The 24518-nt window shown below is 45.0% G+C and overlaps 1 protein-coding gene across 4 annotated transcripts in view; it reads right to left on the bottom strand.

Moving 5' to 3' along the window:
* PAMR1 (peptidase domain containing associated with muscle regeneration 1) overlaps nt 1–24518 on the bottom strand; it is a 67179-nt gene that overhangs the window by 23616 nt on the left and 19045 nt on the right. For 3 of the 4 annotated variants that reach the window (XM_065403988.1, XM_065403989.1, XM_065403990.1), the window contains 3 exons: nt 20925–21039; nt 15692–15909; nt 8705–8812 (listed from right to left, as the gene is read on the bottom strand). In XM_065403988.1, coding sequence (XP_065260060.1) covers nt 8705–8812; nt 15692–15909; nt 20925–21039 — 441 coding nt within the window. The remainder of the gene's footprint in view (nt 1–8704; nt 8813–15691; nt 15910–20924; nt 21040–24518) is intronic. The other variant, XM_065403991.1, reaches the window with a different exon arrangement.

Below are 24518 nucleotides of genomic sequence, written 5' to 3'. Positions count from 1 at the left end.
GCACACCCCTGATGTTTTCCATCTCCCTGCTTCTGTGAATGAGAGAGTATCCATGTGAAAATATGCTTTGGTCACCCACTGTGATTTATTCATCGGGAGGCAATTTGGAGGCTGCTGCTTACAATTAGCCACTTGATCTTTATCAGCATTGTTCTTAGTCCTTAGAAAACTGTGTCTCTGGTTACAACCTTTCCGGTATTCAGATGGCCTATTTAATTATACAATTGGACCTATTTGTTCATAGGATGCTGAGCTAACTGAAATCCTAATGATCCCCACCATTCACCTTCTCTATGCACATTGAGAATTAATACATAGAACAAATTACAAAATATGTCCCTTTGTAAATGTTACATTCTCACACCGCAGAGAATGCAACCATCATGCAGCTGAAAAAGAAAACCACAGTAGTATAAAAGATTATATTCTCATCACTACATCCAATTATGAAATTGGCCCAAGTGGCCATTCCACTTGTCAGATCTCAAATTAAGAAGGGACAAGCCTGGTCAGCACTTGGATGGGTGACCTGCAAGGAAAAACCAGGTGCTTCAAGAAAATATTTGTATACGTGTCTTAAATGTAACAAAAATAATGATCAAATAGAAAAACACCATCTTAATGATCTAGACCTGTGTTAGTTTGGGCTACAGAAAGGCCTGTTCAGCCCTTGAATGCATAAGAGAAACAAGAGATTTATGATGGTCTGTGCTGTTTGCCTGTTTAAGAAAATGAGATCAAAACTACCAAGTGATGGTCTGAGGGTATTGGGAGGAAGAGAACTGAATGAAATAAAATGCAGAAACAACACCCTGCTGGAGAATGCTAAGCAGCTAAGCAAGGTACTTTGATTGGCTGAAAAAAACAGTTGCTGAGCATGTGAACAAAACAAGGAGGAGCATGGGGGCAGCCCGAAAGAGAACAAGAAGTGAGTGTGATTCCCCACTGCATTGTAGCTTATATCATCATTCACACCTCTGCAAAGTGGGTGTACAATGCTACCATTCCGATTTGGTAGTGTTTTATATCCACTTAGCACAGAGGTAAGTGGTTCCATAAGGTGCAAGGCAGTGAAGAATTGGGCCCACAGTGTGTAGCAGACAGGAGCACGTAGGGCAGTCAGCTTCACAGATGGTTGAATCCCAGAGTAGCAAAATCTCTGAGAAGAACCGTTGAAGAAAGGCAGAGGGAAACACTTAGTACTTCAGCATACCAGGAAAGTGTTCAATGTGATTCTCAGACTACCACAAACTTCAGTTTGTGCGTTTGTACCCGAAGAGCTATGAATTGTATTAATTAGCAGCCACACTGGCGGTCTCCAGAGAGAGCAAGGAGTAAATGGCGGTAGAGTCCCAAATTCTTGGCTACATTCTGGCTCCTTTGCACTCGTCCTGTGGCATAAAGGAGCCAAAAGCAACCAGGACACCCCAACTAGGTATTCTCCTGATCATAGATCTATTGTAATGACTTTATGCCAACCCTCCTCACAGCCACTAGCATAGGGACATGATAGTGGTAGGCCCAGGTGTGTTGGAGATGGGACTGGGTGTGGCTAGAGTGTTCTGTGCTTCAACTATTCTGGCTGAAGGTCTCTGTGAAAAGTTGCCATAAATTAGCTTTATAAGGGGGACTGTGTTAGCCCCGACTTCAGAAAGTGCAAAGATGGTGAAAACTACCTTTACCCACGCCCTTGAGCTGTGCCTTCTATAAAATGCAGGACAGAATCTGGGCCAGAGATTGAACTGCTCTCACAGAAGGCCTTGTCTTCACTAGGAAAAAGGTAACACATGGTAACTAGCACAAGGTAAAATTCTAGTGAAGACAAGAAAGTTGTAGTTTTAACATGGGTTAGCAGGTTGAAGTAAACCCCAGGCTCCCCCTACTGTTGTACCACAAGGTACCTTAAAATCAGTTTAAAATATACTGTACATCTTTTCCTAATGAAGCAAAAACTAGGAGAACTGAGAGCTCTAACTGTCCCCAGTGGTAGCAGTGCTGGAGTCTATGCTGTAGACAGGGCTCAGGCATTTTTACCTCCATATGGTCTAATCCTGCTGGGTGTCAAATGGGCATTGAAAAACAATCGGTGACAGGACCAGGAGAAACAATTTTAAAATGGTGCTGCTTCCTTCAGGCTTGCTCGAAACATCACCTGTTTCCCAGTAACAATACTTAGCCCATTACAATTTCAAAGCACTGCAACCATATAAACGGATGACTCCTCCCACCACTGCCACCAGGCAGCCAAAGGTTATCAACTTCTTCTCACTGATGGAAAAACTACTGCATGACTTGTCCCAAGCCATACAGTGAGTCAGTGGCAGAGCTGAGACTCAGACTGTATTTCTGTCCTCTGCACCATGCTGTTTCTCCAACCCCAAAACCAAATTTCTCTCCTTACATCCATTACTATCAAGGAAAACGGGGTTTGCATGATAGTAATTCCAGGTGCATGTTTTCTGTAGTCTAAGCAACTCTATGCCTACCTCTTAAACATATCTATCTCCTCAACAGTAGCATAGTGAGGTAAGCAGTGTCCTTTATGGTAGATACACAAGCATGGGGGGACAAAATCAGAAAGGCTAAGGCACACAAAATGAGTTATACCTAGCAAGGGGCATAAAAGCCAATAAGAGGTTCGATAAGTACAATAGGAGAAAGATGATGGAGAGGGGCCTTATTCCATCATAACTGGCCTTCTCCCAAAATGTTGAAAAATACTAGCCACATCACTAAGGCCTATGGTATTACCATAGAATTGCATTGAGACCCCATCCTAAGTAGCTATGAAGAGATGTACAGAGCAGTAAGACCTGCTTGGGTAGTCACATTGGGTATGTCTTCACTGCAATTAAGAGTAAATAACCCAAGTTGAGTTATTCTTCTCAAGTTACCCTAGCTCAAATGGGAGACCCCACAGTGTGCAATAGCACTTGAGCTGCTGTGTCCACACTGTCACTGCACTCACTTGTGTGTAGCACTAAGACTTTTTGGAGCACATCCCATGGTTCTTGTGATGCCGTAAACTAAGATGCTCTATGAATTGTTCCCCTCCACCACCCTCCACCACCCCAGTGAATTGTGGGTGAACTTGTCTGTCCTTTCTGGGCACATAGGAAGGAACTGGAGGACTACAGGCACTCCAGTGGACCTAGCCTGTGTCCATAGGCACCAACTCTGTGAAAATGGTGGGTGCTGAGCACCCACTGGCAGTCCCCCTATCAGCACCTCTCCCTCCCCCCCAGTGCCTCCTGCCTGCCAGCAGGCCCCACCAATCAGCGCTTCCCCCTCCCCGCGCTTCCATGGCGTGTAGGAGGCTGGAGGGGGCGGGAGGAGCAAGGATGCAGCGTGCTCAGAGGAGGGGGCAGAACGGGGCGGGAAGAGGCGGGGGGGGTGGGAAGAGGTGGGGCGGGGGTGGGTCGAGCCCCCCTCAGTACAATGGAAAGTCGGTGCCTGTGCCTGTGCCCACATACAGAGGGGTCATATTAAAAGCACATGAGTTTTGCTAATTCAAGTTTTAGCCTATACCTCCAGACAGGCCAGCCAAACTAATTTAAAAGCACGGTCACATTCAAGTGAAGTGTTTTTGTGTGTGGATGGGACTCAAGTTAACTCTGCAATGAAGACAAGCCCATTAGCACTCACTTTATTACACCTCCAAGTCTATCTGTGTGGGAGGGAGCAGGGCTTGTATTCTTGCTAGTCCTCATCCCAAACAGGTGAGCAAGGACAGAGGATGGGCAGTGGGTGGAGTCTTGGTTTCACCTCCCCAACGCATCAACTAGCAGAGCTGAGCTGATGCAAGGGAAGAAGCAAGCTGCACCCACATTAAAAAGCTGTAGTAAATTATTTCCTACTTGGAGAAATGGGTGCAGGGAGCAGGGAAGTAATTGTGACTGAAGAGTCACATTCTTTTTCAGGGCTCCTCCTCCTGGCGTGGCACAGCTGCGTACTGTCCCCCTGGCTGTCTCAGAGCTGAGCCTAAGGGTTGATAGTGGCTTCCCATGAATCAGAGGCATTTTATTACCATTGAACTACCAAAGTACAACCATGAGGCATGTACTTGGCCTTATGATGCGCATACAGTAGGATAATGCACCTGCTAATTGAAAAAACAGCAGTGGCTCCCTTTGGAGGTACTGAGTTACAATGATGATTTGCATTGATCACATAAGGAGTCCAGTTTGCAAATGTGGACACCTATATTCTATCAGCAAAAAGCCCTCAATCCTGGCCTTATCTGGAGATTTGTCCCTTGAAACACAGGATTAAAATGCTCACTTGTATAACCTCCACACAAAACCCAGCACAGACAGCAGGGCTCCACTTCTCTGACAGCAGGAGGCTGGGGGAGGAAGGATAAAGTTTCCTCCCCTTTTTATATACAACAAGTCAGTTAAGTATGAGGGAATCTCAATGATTTTCTTTACTGACCCTCTCCAAATCCTCAAGCCAGGCCTGTGCGTATTAATTTGTATGATGACAGTGGATGGGGATCAATTATAGTTGCAGTGGGGAGGGGCCTGAAACAATTTTTCATAGGCCCACTCAAAACTGCTAAGGAAAACTCTAGTAGTAGTGAGGAAACAGCATGCTACAGCTGAGTCTGTTGGCTATGCCCTTCATTAGGATGTAGAACAAATCTCTTGCTCCTGGCAAACAGGACTGAGAAACAGAAGAAAAATGGAAATCGGATCTGAGCAATGAATTCCCCATTCAGTCTCAGATCCCTGCATTTGCTCAAGAACTCAAGTTTGCTTGGTTTTAAACAAAGGTAACAGGAAATTTCAGAGCAGAAAGAGGTCAGAGTCTCTTGCTTGTGGGGCCAGCGGGCCCTGGGAGGGCTACTGAGTCAGAACGCTCAGTCCTGGGACGGAAAGAGTGGGGGAGGGAGCACCTCACTCGTTGCTCTCAAGTAGCGCTGCCATCTTTCTACAGTTTGTCCTCAGAGGACAAACTCAACTTTGTGATGTTAGGAAAGACTCCACCAATTCTGTCTGCAATTGCAGAACAATCCATCACTTTGTAAAACATCAGCAACATGATGACTCTGAGTGGCAGTTCCGTGCATGAAGCAACAGGATCAGACCTCTACTCAGTTTACCGTTGCTCCAATTTATATCTCTCAAGGATTTATTACTATTCTGTCCCTGGCTATCGCAGGAAACAACCCAGAGAAGCAAGAAATGAACAAGATGATCAGATCTTTGCTGTCTCTAATGTCTATGACCGCATGATTACTGAAAGAGAGAGAGAGAGAGAGAGAGACACACACACACACACACACACACACACACACACACACACACACACACACACACACACGCACAAACAAAAAGCTTGATTCTGATCTCACCTATACCAGTGTAAATCACAGCTAACTCTGTTGAGGTCAGTGGAGTTGCAATGAACTCAGTGTGAGGACAGAATGAGGCAAAAAGTATTGTTAATGTAATGTTAGGTTTCTCTATTTACTTGATTATCATAACAACATTCTTAAAGGTAGGCAGACTCTGGGAGTGGTGTTTATTGTATTTATGGGGAGAAAGTAATGAAACCCTTACTTAAACTTCTCCGCTGATTGGCATTTTGTTATTTAAGGTCATGTGATAGATACTATTTAATAGGGTCATCACAGAGGAATCGGAATTGTCTCAATTAGTAGTTTCTCATGCATTTTGTATGCAGTGTTGTTGTAGTCATGTTAGTCCCAGGATATTAGATAGACCTGAAGAAGAGCTCTGTGTCAGCTCGAAAGCTTGTCTCTCTCACTAACAGAAGCTGGTCCAATAAAAGATAATACCTCACCCACTTTTTGTCCATTTAAACATGCTTGACTGAATCATTATCAGATGTTTTAACATGTGTCCTCAACTCAGTTCCCTCAGCTGAAGCCTTTAAACCACCATATTAACACCTCTAATTGTAAATAATAAGACAATTTCCTGGCTGCCACTGTATGAGATAGAAGAGAGCATGAGCTGTGGCCTTTAATCACTTTATTAATACCTCAAATTGTAACTGACAGAATAATTAGGCTGAATATTGTCCCAGTGAAGCAGCTTGAACACGGTGGCCATGTCATCACAGTGACAGAATTTAGTTTAGAGGAAAAAAATGGTTCAATGAAGTTTGTACCATTAAAGCAGCTCTCCTTATTGTCTGGAATGACCCTCTATATTAGCGCATTTAAAACTAGACTTGACAGGGAATAATTCTGCATTGGCATGGTCAGAGTCTAGATGATCCAGTACCATACAACTTTTACAATTCTAACTTCGGCTGAGTCTGTCTCAGTCCCATTTACATGGCTTTCACTGTGCCTCACTGAGATGCTCCCTCCGTCTCTATTCCTCGAGAGAATGCAGGTCTAGTTTCTCTAACTGTTCCCCATGAAAATCTTTGCAAGGCGGCCTTCTGTTGCAAATTTTGTTACATCAATTTAATTTTGTTACATCAATTTAATATTCAAAGGCACTAATCTTCCTCTCACTTATACCCATTTTACACTGAGAGAAATCCATTGACTTCAGTGGGATTACTGCCCATTTACTCCAATAAAATTGGAAGGGGACTCAGACCCAAGGTTTCCAGAACTGCTTATTCAATGCTGCAAAGGTGACCTCACTTTAAATGTCCTATGTAAAACTAAAGCTGGCCTACACTTCCCCCTCAGCTCCATATCTGCAAGATCTGGTTGGTGAAAAGCTACATTGCATGATTCGGTCTCCATGTAATTCTTGGAACTACAACTCTGTTAGGAAACTACTTGACTCCATTTTTAAAGTATTACTGCCATGGATATTTTCCAGTTTGTCCCTTTGCTCTGAAAAATATAATCAAACTTGATTTTCTGCTTTTTTCCCCATGTACTTTCTTGGCAAAGTTTAGGATACAATTTGGCAACAATAAAGGAAAGATCTTTAAAAATGTTCCTCAGAAGCCAGTTTGAACAGAGATTTTATCATGATGCTTTCCCACTCAGATGTTTGAAATTCATGCATGGGGGAAAATATCAAGCCTTCTGTATTTGACAGAAAGGGTATGAGGTGTGTGCTGTAAAAATGTTCCTCCACGGAAGCCAAAGGACCACATGCTGCATCAGACATCATAAAATCCCCAGTATTTCATCCAATGGCACTGTTCCTTCTTAAATCAAATTAAAGGATTCATGTCTAGTTAAAAATCATTTTATAAAAGTATTTTAAATTGCTTCTTCCCTGAACTCTATTACTAAGCACCACTTGGATTTCTAAAACCAAAATGGATGTTTGTATCTCTGTTTTTGCCACTATTTATTCTGTTTGCTCTGTGTATTGCCCTGTGAAACTAGACAAGTTAATACCATGTTTATGTATAGTCAGGTTCACTTTCTTGCCTCTGACTCTGGTGTTTGATGAGATGAAGCTAGTCATATGAATGAAATAGTTATGGAACTGTAAAAATCTTACTGTCCTTCACCTCCACTTACAGCCAGGGACATAAGGGGCTAAAGCCATTGCAGCGATGCAACTCCACTCAGGTTGCTACACCAGGGGATGAACTTGGCCCTGAGGAATTTTATGAAATCTTCATCATGAGCAAAGATGTGAAATCACGTAAGGACAGGTTTATAATGGCTTACACAGCCATAAAATGAAAATCTTGATAGGCAAACACTGCATAGTGGGCTTTCATTTGGAGTAGTTTTCAGCACTACCATTGTAAGCTGTTTCAATCATAAGCCAGATACCCCCAGAGTTCAATCATGAGTCAAATACACCTCTACCCCGATATAACACGAATTCAGATATAAAGCGGTAAAGCAGCGCTCCGGGGAGAGGGGGCTGCCCAATCCGGAGGATCAAGCAAGTTCAATATAACGCGGTTTCACCTATAACGCAGTAAGATTTTTTTGGCTCCCGTGGAAGCGTTATATCGGGGTAGAGGTGTACTTGGAATTCCACCTGGCCTAATGACCTGAGATATTGCTGATGCAGTTGACACAGCCATTATCTTAGCATATATTGCACAGTTCTTATTCCTCCTCAGCCATAAATTCTTCATAAGGCAGAATAATTTACTCAGGCATCCAGGATAAAAATGGCTTGATCTCACCTGAATCCAGTTATTTTACCACGTGCTTGTCATGGTAGAAACAAAAGCTCCCCCATTTCAATAAAGAGCCAGAACTGGGACCATCCACCTGTACAGGATCAGAAGCTACCATTTGTTTGATCTGCCCTGCACCTAATCCCTGTGTCAGTGATGACTGCTATTGCTCCACCTTATTGTTGCCTGTAAGGGCAGGCAGAATATCTCTGCCCAAAAGGTTGCCATTTGCTAAAGCAATAGCATCTGGGGCACTACTGAAATGGTTGGTGGTAGAAGAGAGGAACCCTGCCCATAGGATGGAAAATGGCTGCTTGGATACACATCTCTCATAGTAAGTATGCTCCTTTATAAGTCTCCCTGTGTACTGTTTTTTCCAACACAAACTTTCCAAATACTCTCTTTATATGATGCATATAAAATCCTTGCAGTCTTCAATGGCAATCCTAATAGAAAGCAGGTGCTATGCCTTTAATGGAGCTATGGGGAGCTCACTATATCCTCCATTACTATAATCAATCACATAAATAAATATATAAACAGTTACCAATTGGCTAAGTTCACGACAGCATTTGATCACACACAAACACACACACACAATGGCTGTACTCACAGCTTTCACAGTGATTCCCGGTATAGCCTGCCAGACAAGCACATCTGTAGGCACCAACTTTATCAAGAATACATGTTCCATCATGATAACATGGAGATGAAGAACAAGCTGCAAAAGAAGAGGCAAGAATATTCAGTCTTTCATAAGGTTCTTATCTAACTAGCTATGGTTTTCTATAGAACTCATCACAGTAGTTTCTAAAGGCCTCCCAGGTAAATTAGATATGTAGGGTGAAGTACTCAGTAGATTCAAGGAGCCCTCCAATCTTCTTCCTTCCCTGCTTGAAGGAAGATCTCGGGATGTGAAACCTTTTATTGGTGGTTGTTTTTCCTTTTTCTTCTTCCGTCGTGTCCCCCATCTTTCTATCACTGCTTTCGAGTTACAGTGGGTTCACCTGAGGGGTCACATTATCTCTATCTCTTACATACTTCATCCTGGGCTTTGTGAGCAGTATTGCCCTAAAGGAACCTAGCTGTCTTCTTGGGTCCTGGATGCAAATGCAATGATTGATGTTCCTGTGTCCTCTTGACACCTCTTATGAGCTTTTAAATCAGGATTATGATGACCTTGAACTGGCAAAGGAAGCAGGTTGGGAACCAGCCGATTGGGATGCCTCCTGGCACAATTACCCAGGTGCAATTAGTGAAGTGGCACAAAGAGATCAGAAATTTTAAGCATAAATGGGTATCTACATGCATAGCTAATTATTTGCACATGCACCAGGCTTACTAACAAAGGCAAAAGCCACTGTGCTGCACACACATTTGGGCACCATGCCTGCTCTCCCTTTTTAAAAATGTACCCTTAAAGCTACAAATAAATACATTTTAAAACAAATTGCTTAAAGTCAGTTCCTCCTCCACTTATCTGCAGAGATCTGAGTTTAGGCCCTCAGGGTTCTGTATTTCCTCTATTATAGCAGAGGAAAATCCTAATGGAATGTAACACAAGCACTACTTCAAGCGGTAGTGTAGTTCTCAACTGTTTCAGAAGAAAATCAACCTGAACTCAGGTCTTATCAGGTAGAAACTAGTGTCCAAATCATAACATTTAGATCCAGATTCAAATAGGAACATCTCCAAAGTCTGCGAAGTTCTGAATCTGATGTTCTGGTTCAGATCCATCATACCAAGTTAGGCCAGAGCTGTAAAGTTCACATCTAGATCCAAATTGAAGAGTTCACCCCAATTTGCCATAAAAATGCTCTTTTAGGGGACTTTCTAAAGGTTCCTCATAACTTTATTTGTTGAACTTCTAGTCCATCATTGCTACAAAAGTATAAAAAGAGTAAATTCTAATTCACTTAGATCACAGCTGTCTATCAACAATACACCAATTACCACTTAACATAAGGGAGGAATGAACTCTACCACTAAACATCGCTGATGGAGCAAAGCAGGGTCGGTAGTGCTCTAGCTGCCCCCTTAGACCACAATCTCAACCAGAACAATCAGTTTCAGAGATGGCACTAATATATTCAAACTATCAATGTGATGAAACCCAGAATGGCACATGTCAAATCAGCTGATTCTTTTGCAAAGTTTTTTATTGAAACAGGCTTTTCAAGTCTCTTTTGCCCTGCTGGTGAAAGAGAAACAGAACTCCACTCATAACATCAAAACCAGATTTCCGACAAGATTTCATGTGGAGATGTAAAGCTATTTGTATTTAGGTTGGGCAGTGAAAGCCACTGCTAAAACCTTGCACAATCTCTTTAAAGACTTGGATATGAAGATGTGGGGGGGGGGGGGGAGTATTCAAAGTGTGACTGAGGAGGATAACAAATTCCTAAAAACCTTACAAATGATCATTTTGTTCTTTCCTGCTGTTCTAAAATGCATTTGAAAAAAAAGAGAGAGAAGAGGCTGAAGAGCCAGGGAAGCACTGATATTTTGCAACCTACAAGCCATATCTTCCTGTCAGTTGAAGTCAATGCAGTGGGACCAATGGTACGTTTATTTATCACTTCTGTCTTGATAGCACAAGCCATTATTTGTCTGCCAGTTTATTCTGTGGAGCCACTTGTGTCAAATGAATGAGCATGGATGCGGGTTATGATGATGGAGGTGTGACACACAGAAGAGCTGATAAAAATGAGTCTTTATGGCCTGGCTTCAGTCATGTGACATGGAACAAGGTTACAAAAGTTCCCTCCCCATATCACATGGCAGGGATCAGTATCCACTGACCCCAGTGGCTACTGATGACTGTCGTGATTCTCATTAAGCCAGACCCAGCATTATTTCTAATCTGTCATAGTTCACTGTGCCCTTTAAAAATCTAAAACACAGAATGCACCAGAACACCCCCACAGTGACTTAGACATCCAATTTTTGCTCCACTTTTGTGTTCTGGTTTCACCTGAGGAATTGTAACTCCTTCCTGGCTGCATATGAAAACCATTAAGACAGCATCTACTAGGCCTGTCGTACAAACAGACCTATGGACCAAATTTGAATCTCATTGGACTCAATGGGAGTTTTTCTCTGGTGGACTAGGATTTGGCCCTATCTCTCCAATGTGATGGGTATCATGTAACTATCTATAACTAGTTAGGAGAGATGGTTGGAAAACATTTTTTTCACAATAGTTTTTGCAAGGAAAAAAAAAAAGTCTTCCACTTTCCAGCTACATTTTGTTTCAATAGAACTTATCCAACAAACTCACATAACTAGGATATTCCCAGAACCTTTCTATTTCCATGGACACACATTCTATCAAGCCCACCCAGCTTGTCTCTATTATAAATATGAAGAGAAGTTAGCTCCTCTCCCTACTTATGGGATTTCGTATTGACATTTATAATGTTTCACGAGTAATAGTTGCCAGCAAATCAGCTGGGAATCCCTCACCTTGCACGAGGGGATTATTAAAGAAGGACAACCACACACAGGAGCAGAGGGAATTATCCCGCTCATTTTATTTCAATCTTCCTCCCTCCTCCTGTCTTTCACATCTAAGGTCAGCGTAGTCACTTCTGGCCACTCACCAAAGGCTGGATTACCCTTTATCCCTGACACAGTGTTTGTTGCTGCACTCGGGTGGTTAACACCTGCTTCCAGTACAGGCCGTTCAGCTGATTAAGCTGCTTCTTTTATTAACTAGCTGTCCACTGGTCTTTCCTCTAGGGCAGGCCTGCACAACTCGTAACGCGGCGAGGGCCATAGTACTCCAAAGAAAACAGCTGAGGGCCAAAACCCCCCAAACGCTGCCACACCCCCCCCCCAGCGCCACCCAGCCCCCCCGAAACACAACACCCCCCCCAGCACCACCCGCCCCACGGAAACAACCCCCCCAGTGCCACCGAACCTCCCCCCCCGCGCCATCTGCCCCGCAGAAACAAACCCTCCTTCCCCAGCGTCGCCCCACTGAAACAGCAGTATTGAACTTCGGTAATATGTTATAGCGGCCCCTAAGGTAGTATAATTAAGGTAAAAGAAAAATGTCTTTTTGCTAGAAGTAGAATAAGATCTTCCCCCCCACTTTGTAATCGATTGCCCTGTTGAATGAATGAGGTGTGAATGAGGAAGGCGTGGAAGGCAGCACCTCCAGACAGCTGCAACCCTTGGAGAGGGCAGGGCCAGCTCTAGGATTTTTGCCGCCCCAAGCAAAAAAAATTTTGGCCGCCTCCCCTTTCTTTTTCGTGCCCCTCTGCCCCCGGCCCCACCCCAACTCCACCCCTTCCGAACCCCTTCCCCAAATCCCCAGCACCGCCTGCTCCCCCGGCGTGCCGCATTTCTCCCCCCCCCTTGCTTCCTGCGGGCCCCCCGTGACCTCCTGCCCTAGCTCACCTCCGCTCCATCTGCTCCCCAGGGCGTGCTGCCGCTCCGCTTCTCCCCTCTCCCTCTCAGGCGAGGGAGGGGGGAGAAGTGGAGCAGTGGCGTGTTCAGGGGAGCAGGTGGAGCAGAGGTGAGCTAGGGTGGGGGGGCGCAGGAATGGGGGGGTTAGAGGAACCGCTCCCCGCTCCAGCTCACCTCCGCTCCACCACCACCGCCTCCCCTGAGCGCCCGCCGCTTGGCTTCTCCTCCCTCCCAGCCTTGCTGCGCGAAATAGCGGTTTCGCACGTGGCAAGCCTGGGAGGGAGGGGGGAGAAGTGGAGCGGCGGCGCGATCAGGGGAGCAGGCGGAGCGGAGGTGAGCTACGGTGGGGGGGTGCAGGAAGTAACGGGCGGGTAGAGGAACCACTCCCCGCTCCAGCTCACCTCCGCCGCCTCCCCTGAGCGCCCCGCCGCTTGGCTTCTCCTCCCTCCCAGCCTTGCTGCGCGAAACAGCTGTTTTGCGCACGGCAAGCCTGGGAGGGAGGGAGGAGAAGCGGAGCGGTGGCGGCGCGCTCAGGGGAGCAGGCGGAGGGCGGAGCGGAGGCGAGCTGGGGCAGCAAGGGTACTTTTTCCCCATGCCCCGGAGTCGGCACCTATGATGGCCGGCGCCAGAATGCCGCCCCTAGAAATGTGCCGCCCCAAGCACCTGCTTGTTTTGCTGGTGCCTGGAGCCGGCCCTGGGAGAGGGGATGGGAGCCAGACCAGATCAGTAGAACAGGTCAGCCACCGACTCACCACTCGCCTCTTCAGCCCCCTTCCCCCGGCTCGCCTACTCCCCCCCCGCCACTGCCCGCCCACTCGCCTCCTCAGCCCTCCACCCGCCCGGCTCGCCTACTCATTCCCTGCCACTGCCCGCTCGCTCACCTACTCAGCCCCCCTCCCTCACCCGCCGCTTGTCTACTCACCCCCCCCCCCCCCGCGGGCCACACAGTGAGCCCATCTACTCAACCCCCGCGGGCCGCACAATGAGCCCACGCGGGCCGCATGTTGTGCAGGCCTGCTCTAGGGACATACTTTTTGCAGATTATTTTGCATTTACTTAAGTTCCTCTGACCATTTGGTCTCGATACTTCCCCATGTTCGCTCAGTGTCATCGTTTCACGAAGAACATGACTTCTGAGCCGACTTCTGCAAAATCTATCCCACATAGGGTCCCCAGAATAAAGATGACCCAAGTACAAAGTGCCCCACAAAGGTGGACACACGTAAATAAAAAAACTCTGCTCTCACTGCATGAGCCACATTTCCTATCTTCTTCAGTCCAGTGCTAAGCTACAACGGATACCATAGCATCCCTTTGGGCCACTGCTCAGCCTTGGAGTGTGTTTACCTGATCCTGTTCTCAACAATCATGCAGGTGATTGACCTAGTGAGCCCTGTTCAGCCTATTACATGGATGTCAGCTACCCCCTGGGGCTTTGCATTGAGAAGGATTTCAGAAGACTGAATGCTGAAGCTTGCTGCATGCTGCCAGAGCTTTCAGTCCCTCAGCTCCCTCCCCCCTCCCCCCCACGTACATTGTATTCTTCCCATGAACAGTATTGCTGGCCAGGTTAACACTTCACATAAAGAGACATAGTGAGAGCTTCAAAAGCTTTTCACTTCAGCTATTCATCAGGCCAGGACAGATTCATAATAAAGTGCACAATGAGGCCTCCTGACAAACTCTCACCCCTTTGCATCATGCTCTGCATGGATTACCATGCTTGCAGCCACCCAGTCTCAAATAAATACCATTAATAATGGGGTGGAAATAAAGTGCAGAACGCTGCTAGAATACTAAGAGGTACATGCTGAGCAGAGAAAATGGAATCAATTCATCCTACTCCATATCAAAAATGTTAGGCCTAGGAGTGTAGGCAGCCTTATGCAACATACCCCACACCAGGTTTCATTTGGTGGAGGCAACTTTTGCTTTCCATCAGCCCTTTCATTAGCACAGTGCTAGCTCTCATTGTCTAACTGTTCCTGCTGTGACTGTGATTGTATTATAGGGACCAGCACGTAGACAAGTGGGTTCAGTAAATGCAGAAGTGGGGCAGCCATTTGTCCTGTGTGTGTGCATGTTTCAGATTGTTAACTGCACCCTGGGGTATTAGTAACAGCTGAACCCCAATAGGTTTGGAGCTCAGGGGTGCTTTAGCTGCAAAGATTACATGAACTAATTGAACCTCTTGAACTAGATTTACAGCTCATGTGATCCCATTAAATCTGGGACACTGATGTATGTCTGGGGTCTCATATGTCTTACTTCAGGGAGGGATTGGGAAATCCTAATGTTAGCTGTTATAGATCCTGTAGGATTTTCCTATGGCAAACTAGCACACACTGGTTGGCCTCCTCTGCTAAGAACTCTATGGACAGGTTTTATAGACTTGCCCCATACAAGGAAGACACAAGGCATGTATCCCACTTCAGATCAGAAGGCAAAACAGGAGCTATCAGCATTCCCAGTGTTCCTTTGCAGGCAGGCAGAAGGGACAGGGAGTAATGCAGAGGGGAAGGTGCTACCCCGGTGTAAATGAGATCAGACTCAAGCTTAATGCGTTTAATAAATAGATTGGAATTTTGGAACTCAACTTCTTTCATTAAAAACATTTAGCACATCACATTATTCACTGAAGGAGAGAGAGAAATGTTTTTGTTTGCTTTTTATATGGGAAGAGCTTTCTGCATCTTCCCTGTACAAACAATTTTTTAAAAAAAGCCCTACTGATCTGAAATGTGAAGCAGCAGAAATAATTAAAGCATTTTCACATGGGCAATACACCAGAAATGCAACAGGTTTCTACCATTTTAAACTGCTTACTCTGCTTCCACGTACTACTTCAAGCAACTCCCTGACTGCAAGGAGTTGTGCACAAAATTTCCATCTCATCACTCATTCCCAGTTCTGTGGTGCAAAAAGAAACATCACAAACCCATGAAACTTCAGCCCTAAACTGTTGCAATCAGTTGAGTCTTTGCACAAATAATGGGGCTGGGGTCTACTTTAGAAGAGCTTCATTTTAGCAAGCCATATGTTGACTTTGTACCTTGACTATACCTACCTGTATAAACTATGTTGGCAACACAGCATGAAAGTTTTTAATGAAGCAGAACAGCAAGAAAGATTAGTGAGACTGAATTAATGAGGATAAAGTGCCGTGTGCTTTTTTTGATTCCTTTACCTGTAATTTCTTCAAAGATAGCATGAAACCCATCAAAGTTCTTGGATCCATCAGACTGGAAGAGAACATGGAGTGAGGTCCCAGTGCTTCGGATTGGAGGCGGCCTGTCATTGCCACAGAAACGCTTAATTATCCTGCTATCTATATTGTCCCCATCCCGGATCTCCACATAATCATACTGGCACATGTAGTCAAACTCCAGGCTCAGCATGGCAAACCTGAGGCAGAAGGACATCAAAATCAGACTGTCACTCTCACCTGGCTGGACTGTATTTCTAATTCAGTTCAGAGGCTACTGCCCCCCTACAGCATCCATCTAAAGGAGAGGATAACAGCTGGATACCCTGGAGGGGCAGAGAGCTAAACTCTATTTTGGACTTTATTAGTGTTACTTAAATTGTTGTGTTCTGCATTTAGAAACTATGATGATAGGTCCCTTAGAAATAAGATAGAAAGAGATAGAATGGGAACAAAACACAATTTATTTCAGATCAGAAGATAAAACAGGAACTGATTGTCAATAGCCAGTACTTACACCCTTTGCGTAAGAGGGAAGGGACAGGGTTAATGCAGAAGGGAGAGGGTAATATCTGGAGGCTTTTACAGTAAACACTATCTATCCTCTTGTATCAGCCATGGAGCAAGGCTCTCACTAGTTAACAGTATAACATGCTGCTGCTAGCAGAGCACAAAGCCAAAATATTCAAACTGAATATGAATGAAAAACAGACAAAGAGAGCTAATAAAAAAAAGCCTTTAGAGAATAAGCAATTGCCTGAGGTGCTGTGCTCTGCATCTCTGTCCAGGGTAAGGATTCCAAGCTCTGTGCCTGAGAGAACACCACACCACTAACCGCTCAGTAGAATATTTTAAAAATGTAACTTTTAATCTTCCCAATCTCCCTGAAAACTCTCAACTCTGTAGACCATGTTTATTTAAGGGATATAATGGATCAGACCGAGTCTATCATGCTACCTCTTCAAAGGTGGGCTGAATGGTCTGGCAATCTAACATTTTCTAACTGAAGAGAAGGGGAAAATGCACAATCATTTTGGATGCTCAGCATACCCCTACAGTCTACAGTTGATTTCCCCTGACTGTCCTCTTCTGGGGACTCGGTGGCTTCAGAGAGTAAGGAAGCCTATGTTATGTGAAATGGCTGATGCCCTTCTATCCCCTCCCATCAGACTAACATTAATACACACTCACTTGTCTTCACTCAATCCTTATTTTTGTGTTTGGAGAAACAGCTGAACCTCAGCTGGTGTAAATCGGCATAGCTCCATTGAATGAGCAGTTGAATGGAGCTGTACCAAGTTACACCAGAGGAAGATATGGCCCAGAGTTTTCATAAGGGTCTGTTGGAAGGTGGATGAGAAAAAAATGGCAACTGCTTTCAATAAACATCAGAAATTAATTCATCTCAGTTTCACTTAAACTTCATGAGCAATTGGTGAGGCCAAATTCCAGTTCTGTCTGACACTCTGTTACTTACCCATGAGATATCAAGTTACCAACATGACATCCTCAGAACAAACTCTCTTTGGCTGATCAAGCCCTGGGATGTGCTCTTACAGAAGCAATAGATTCATACAAATGCGCAAGGCCCAGGAGCGCCGCCAACTTTTCTGCTGCCCTAGGCGGTGGAAGGTCCCGCCCCGAAATGCTGCCCCCCACAGAGGCGGCGGAAGGTCCCGCCGCCGAAATACCGCCGCAGTCACCGCCTCCCAAATTGTAGCATCCTAGGCTGCGCCAGCCCCGGCAAGGCCTCATAGCTAAGGTGCAGGGATGGGAGCTGACAGACCTGGCACAGGATTTTCAGAAGTTCTCAACATTGTCCTTACTCTGCTCCCAGTGGAGTCAACTGAACACTTTTGAAATCTTGGGGTCTATTGTTGACTAAAGCACAGTTATGGGCAAGTTATTTAACCTTAATTTCCTCACCTGTAAAATTGGGGCTATTTTCCTAACTGTCCTGGATATTATAATGCCAAATTCCCTGATGTTAATGAAATGCTTGGAGAGCCTCAGACTGAAAAGGAGCGCAAAGTACTGTTATGAGGTGATGTTATTAGTGAGTGCATTGAGAATACATCTCTGGGGGATGGGGGGGGTGAGCTTCTCTCCAAAGGAAAAGAACAATTCCAAGATACAGCTCTGTCACAGCATAAAAGAAAATGATTGTGAGTTGTGCGTTACCTAGAGTGCTGTATCTCATCTCCTGATGTGACATGGGCTGAGGGAGCATGATAAATCACAAATTAAAGAAAAATGAGGCTAGAAAATGCACACACAAAACAAACTACTACAGCAACCATTTGTCAAAGCAGGCCTGGTCAGCCAAATCCGCTAAGACAGCATAGCACATCTCAAGTCAGAAGATGATTTATTTTCAGTCCTGTAAGATTAAGAGAGTTTATATTTTGTATTTTTTCTCTATATAACACCCACACACCACTGCAACAGGGCAATCTGCCCTTTTAAAGCCCTGGCTGGGGGGAGGGGAGAAGAGAGAGATAGGGAGCAGCTGACCCTAGGCCAGAGAGCAGCCCCCAAGACAGATGCTGGGAATCAGCTGACACAGCTGATCAGCACTCCTGACTAGCCCACACTCTCAGCTGGAATATAAAGGAGAGCTTAGCAATGCAGGGGAGGGGAGCAGGAGAAGGATATTTGCTGGTAAATAGGACCAGCTGGTAGATCCTAGTCCAAACCTTTAAGCAGATTGTTGTCAGTGTTGTTTTTTTGTATACCTTTCTTGCTATGTTTGGGAAGATAACAAACAGAGGCCTGAAGAAAGCGACAGAAACCTGTCCTGGCTGGTGACTAGGGGTCACTTGTTTCCTTTCTGCTTCACACAGATAGGATCACCAGCATTGCCCTGTGGCAATCACACAGGGTTTGCTGGGGCTATATAGAGACCAGGAATCATGGAGTGCTGTTGTCAGGAATCATGCTGACTCCGCAAACCGTTTGCTAACAATTACTATTCTGAGCTGAGAGTAACTGGCAGAGGGAATCTGCTTGTTTATGTGGAAGTGGAGTAAGTCTAAAGATCCAGGCACAGGCAGCAGGACCAGGATGGAAGAATTTGGTGGAGTTTAAAGTTTAAACTACTGAGTCTCCTAAACCCAACAGTGGGAGCTCCCTCATCAGACTCTGCTTCTGGACACTTTCACCCTAACAGTGGGACTCTGTGGCAAGGGAGGTAGAGGGTTAGTATTGAGTTTGCTGAACTGTGTGGGGAATGGCCACAATGGAAAGATGATCAAATCAGCTAGATGGAAACTCTCACAAGGGTAATGCCACATGTCCATTCAAATCAGATACCTTGCACCCTGTGGCAGCAGTAGTGATAACAATTTCACAGTGCTTGAGTGGTAACACAAATTCACAGGCACAGAACCATCACTCCTCCCCCTGGAAAGGGAGAGGACAGAGTAGTCTAGAGCTGCAGGTTTAATTCCTAGCAGGCTTCCCATGCAGCATACCCTACAATGCTCTTGCGGATGACACCTTAAAAACAAATACCCTGTCTACTCTGCCTGGCAATTAAAGATCCCATTGCACTATTGGCAAGTGTAGAGGTTTGCCCTAATATCCTTCTCCTTTCTTTCTTGTACATTGCTGATCTGTGCCAGTCAGCTGCCATCCTCCCACCCCAGAGATAGCTGCATTCACTGATGCTGTAAAACATAGGACCCAATCCTGCCCCCACTGATAGGATCGAAAGCAGGGTCAAGCCCATCGTTTGTGAAGCACTTTGGCATCCTTAGGAAAGAAAGAGTCTCGTACATAAATATAAAGCAATATCATTTATAATCGTGTTGCTTTTTGCACAGAGTGAGCTACAGCCCAATCCAACAATGCACTTGTAAAAGCAAAGGAAATGTGTCTCAGTCCCATTAAGAGTAATACAGAGCAGCATCAGTCATCTGAACACCAAACTCCCAGTACCATGTTATAGGCACTGCTATATCTGGCCACCCCTGAAGGTACCTACAGAAACTTGCACTTGCTCTGAGGAGGTTTCACCACTGTTAGTATTTGTAATTATTGTTGCTAATAACTACACAGTAGTGAGCATGATAAAGGGACTGGTGGTAATGTCAAAGGAACCCCCACATTTATTTTCTCCTTGGGTGATTTTCCTTCCTCTGATTTAATATTAAAGCTATCTTTAAATCTGTGGTTAGAAATGTGTTTGTGCACCTAACATTGCTTCTTTGCCTGGTCTCCAAAGCTGGTGAAAGATTGATGTGAAGCCTTTAACTCATGTTCTTATTGTAGTTGCTGGAGGGGGCTGAATCTGATCCCCTGCCAAGCTTCCTGCTGTATGTGTGAGCTCTTTGCCACACACATTCAAAAACAAAATTAATTGCACCAAATGAAGACTCTCAGGCACTGGAAAAGAAACCCTGATGAAGGGCTGAGGAGACTGAGCTGTTGGGGAAGATTAAAAGGGCTAGATACGTAGATTGACTGAACAACTAACGATACAAATATAGGAAGCTTATAGGCATCAGGGATGGAAAGGAATTATTTAGGGTAGTTCAAGAGGACGTCACTTGATGTAATTATATGAAATTTAGAAAGGGAAAATTTAGGCTGAATATCAGGAAATACTTCCTGACCGTGAGATCTATTGAAGTCTACAACAAGTGGTGGGCACCCCCTCATGTGAGGCATTTTCCATCTCTGTCTGAGGGAGTTTCCCTCTCTAATGTCTGTGATTCTATAGGGGGGAAAGGTACATTAATGAGAATGAGCTTCAGAACCGCACCAGTTAACTAACTGTGAATTGTTTTCACACAAATTCAGAGTAACCTGAGCCAGTTTCTCCCTGCCCCAAAACACTCCTGAGTTTTGTCTTCAGTGAATCCATTCTACACTAGCCTGGTGCTTCCCTGTTGGACCATTGGATGCTCTGACCATAACGGCACCTAGGGATATATATTGCCCTGGATGTCTCTAGAAACATCCATTGGTATCAGCTGGTGTTCCAAGCAGGAACTGAAGGCAGAACATGGCCAGTAGTGCAGCATTCCCAGATCTCCTGCTGGGCCAGGTGCCAAATATGGAGTACCTTCCTAAGATGGAGGCAGCACTTTCTTTGCCATAGAGCCACCAGAGTCTGACCCAACTGTAGATCAAAATATGATTCCCATCTGTTACACATGCCACCTTGCTTCATACAGAAGACAGAATTTGCTGAAATTCACCTCCCACTTACCTTAATTCGATGATAAACCCAGGTTTAACATGAATGGTCCATTCACAGTGTGCATTCAGTGGATAGCTCTCCAGCAAAATCTGACCCTTGGAAGCCCGAAGAACCTGCCCACATCCTGAAGAGGAAAAGTAAAAACAGCAAGTCCATTAGAGACCTTCAGTCAGCACCTCAGGGAGAAGGGGCCAGAATAGATTTGTTTGACATACTAACATCTGAGGCAACTTCCTGAATGACTAAAATGCCCCACTATATTATTAGTATTATTATGCTACTATATTATTTCAGCATTATCTAGAAATTCAACACCCTTCCTTTAAGCTTATATAGTATCACCTCTCCACATCAGCACCAGATTAATCATAGCTAAGGTCTGGACTCACCAATATTTGGCCTCCCCAAGTCCTACCCTAAAATGTGGGGCTCCCCTAATCCTAGTTCCTTCCCACCCCTCCTCAGAAGGACTCCTTCCCTCAGTCCTTGTCCCCTTCGTCCTCTTTTTTCACATGCCGACATGTGGATGTGGTTAAGAGGGAGACGTTTAACCTTTGCAGTCTCCCACTCAGCAACTAGTCAGAGTGAGGCCTGCAGAGCTGTGGCAAAGTAGGTGGGATACGGGAAAGTTTTGAGAAGGACGGCTGCATCTGGAGCACCACTGGATCCCTTCCCAATCCTGGACCTAAATTTCAGTAATCCACACTTGATCTGCTCCTCTTCCCCACAGCCTGGAGTTAAAGGAACACTTTTAATGCAGAGGACTGGGAGTAAGGAATCCTGGGTTCTATTTTCAGCTCTGCCACCAAACACCTTGAGTATGTCACTTAACTGCATTATACCGCAGTTTCCCCGCTTGTAGAATGGGAATAATAATGCCTATCTCAATGAGAGAATCCTTGTCAAGGATCCTAAAGAACTTTATAAACATTACTTACGTGAAGGTGCAGAGTTATGTCATCACATACCATGCACATCACATCTTTTGATGCCTAATTTTTTGGCTACACCTTTCCCTGGTGGAGTCTTACAGCTTATCAGGATTTTCATTAAGCATTCTGTTAATACACTGCTGGATGATTCTGACCGCATCTTCTGTTCTAGAAATTGCATTGTGGGTAATAACATGCCTGCACTGGGGGATTATGGGTAGGCTGCAGACCAAGCATAGGAGAGAGAACTGTTGGAAGAGGCCAACAGACTGTATTTAAGCTGTGGAGGAGGGGCCAAGAGACTTCCCAGAAGCTTTTCAGCCTCTTTAGTCCATTCACTGCTCCTTGACTGAGAATCAATAAGTTTGATCCATTCCCAAACAGGGACCCTGAGCTGCTCAGTGCACTCCCTTCTTGACTGACGGGACTGTAACTGTAAGTGGCATTTGCCATAAGCCACACTTCCCTTTGGAGGACAAGCGAGTGTGGAAGTGACCTGATTTTCACAAGTGCAGAGCATCCAGAGCTTCCATTGAAGTCAGCCTCTGAAAATTAGGCCTTATGTGTCTGAACTATGGTGAGAGACATGGGAAAATTGAAGGTCAATTGCTCCTGTTTCCTGTTAAGAATTGTCTGTCTAATAAAACACCCTTTGTCGGTTTACCCTCAGCTACCCGCAATTAAGTGGAACCTGATGAAACAGCACTCCAGCTCAGAGGAGTTCATCACAAGTGTTTCATCCTACACCAGGGCTTAGTTGGTTCCTCATGTAAAAGATGAAAATTAATTACTACACTCCTGTAGGCCCATTAGGATGCAGCTAGGATGCCAGAATCTGCTACAGCGCACATGATAATGTGCCTTCCCACAGCAAGGAAAGGGACCTTGCATTGTTACTGGCTCCTGCCTCAAAAACAACCTGAGACAAAGCGGCGGGAAATCTTCAGATTGCGTGACAAGGTTCTTGGATCACCTCAAAGAAAGCTTCCCTTTTGTAACCAGGGCCTTTTGAGCTTCCTTTGCACTCCTGCCTTTCACAAGGGAAGCAAAAGAATGCTTATGTGTGGGGCATACTAAATGCACTTTTCTATTTGGAACAGTACAGTCTGAACTTCTGAACGTCCATGCCAAGGAAGTAGGTTTGGCCAACAAAGCAGGTGGTCTGAAGGCTAAAGAGGAGCCATTCAGAGACTTCCTCCAAAAGAATATTCTCAGATTTGCTTCTCTGCGTGAAGCACATCCGAGATCAGATCAGATCTTCACCCTTTCTCCTGCTCATCTAGCAGACATTGTGCTGCCTCCCCCAGACAAACAGCAGGCAAACAACAGCTCCATCACCTTCTGATCAAATGGGATCTTTTTTCTTCCCCTTCTAAAGCTGTGGGAGACCTGGAAAATTCTCAAGAATAATTTGTACCCCAGCCACTAATGCGGCAAATCCGGCTTCTTTCAGAAAAAAATAATCCACTTTGGAAAAGTGTCAGCATCAGGGTTCCTTTCCTGTCTGGAAAAAAAAAGCTGCTTTCAGCAGCACATAAAGATTCTTCTCTGAGGCCTGGAACTGAGAGAAAAAACAGCTCAAGAGTCCTTTGAGTTCTATCCCATTATGAGAGTTCATACTGGGGGAGGAGACATCTGGTCACAGTTCAACACCTGTTGTTTGGGTTTCCCAGCATCAGTGTGGGGTTCCATCAGGAGCCAAGACGGGAGACAAAGCAACAATGATAGAAGTGTTACATCCACTGGCATTCAGAAATTTGCTGGGGGGTGGAGGGAGCGAGAGAGACAGACAGAACCTGGGTGGCTCAGGAGGACTGGTAATGGTAGAGTCACAGGCCTTCACTTCTTGATCACCACCATTAAGTCTAAGTGAATAATGACCCAAAATTGTTCTCTCCCCACTTGTGCACACTTCACAGTGATGGGCTTAATTTAGCCCTACATATTTAAGCAATCAGCCATCTCATCAGTAATATTTTTACTGTAATGGGAGTGTATGTGTGTACATGTGCACTCGCCTTCTCAAGAATATTTAAGGGTCAGGGTCCAGAGAAAAATTCATATCCTTCTCCTTTATTTTCCCCAAATAAAGACTTTCTAAATCAGGGGTTCTCAAGCTGGGGGTTGGGACCCCTCAGGGGGTCACAAGGTTATTACATGGGGGGGTCACGATCTGTCAGCCTCCACCCCAAACCCCGCTTTGTCTCCAGCATTTATAATGGTGTTAAATATGTAAAAAAGTGTTTTTAATTTATAAGGGGGGTCGCACACAGAGGCTTGCTATGTGAAAGGGGTCACCAATACAAAAGTTTGATAACCACTGTCTAAATCCTCATCAAAACAGCCCAGTGTTAAAATGAAGGCCCCAGAGGCTCAAGTGCAGCTGTGTACCTTTATGCACCATTTGAAGTGAATTTTGTCCTCATTTGTCTTATTCTTACTTAATATTGTGACTTTCCACCCAGCAAACTATGACACAGGGAAAAGAAAAATCAGTTTGCCTCATTCAGCTTATAACCCATTGCAATGTCTGTTGTCTTTACACATTAAAAGAAGCCATTTAAGAGCTTCTGGGCACCATCTGGTGAGTGGATTGCGGTACTGCAGTGTATTTTACACCACACAAAAGGGTGCGTCTCTCTCCCTTTAATCTCTCTGGTCCACATGTATT

The sequence above is a fragment of the Emys orbicularis genome, chromosome 4 (genome assembly GCF_028017835.1).
Source record: "Emys orbicularis isolate rEmyOrb1 chromosome 4, rEmyOrb1.hap1, whole genome shotgun sequence".
Lineage (NCBI taxonomy): Eukaryota > Metazoa > Chordata > Testudines > Emydidae > Emys > Emys orbicularis.
The sequence above is the reverse complement of the archived record's forward strand: the minus strand, read 5'-3'. Positions and strand labels throughout refer to the sequence as shown.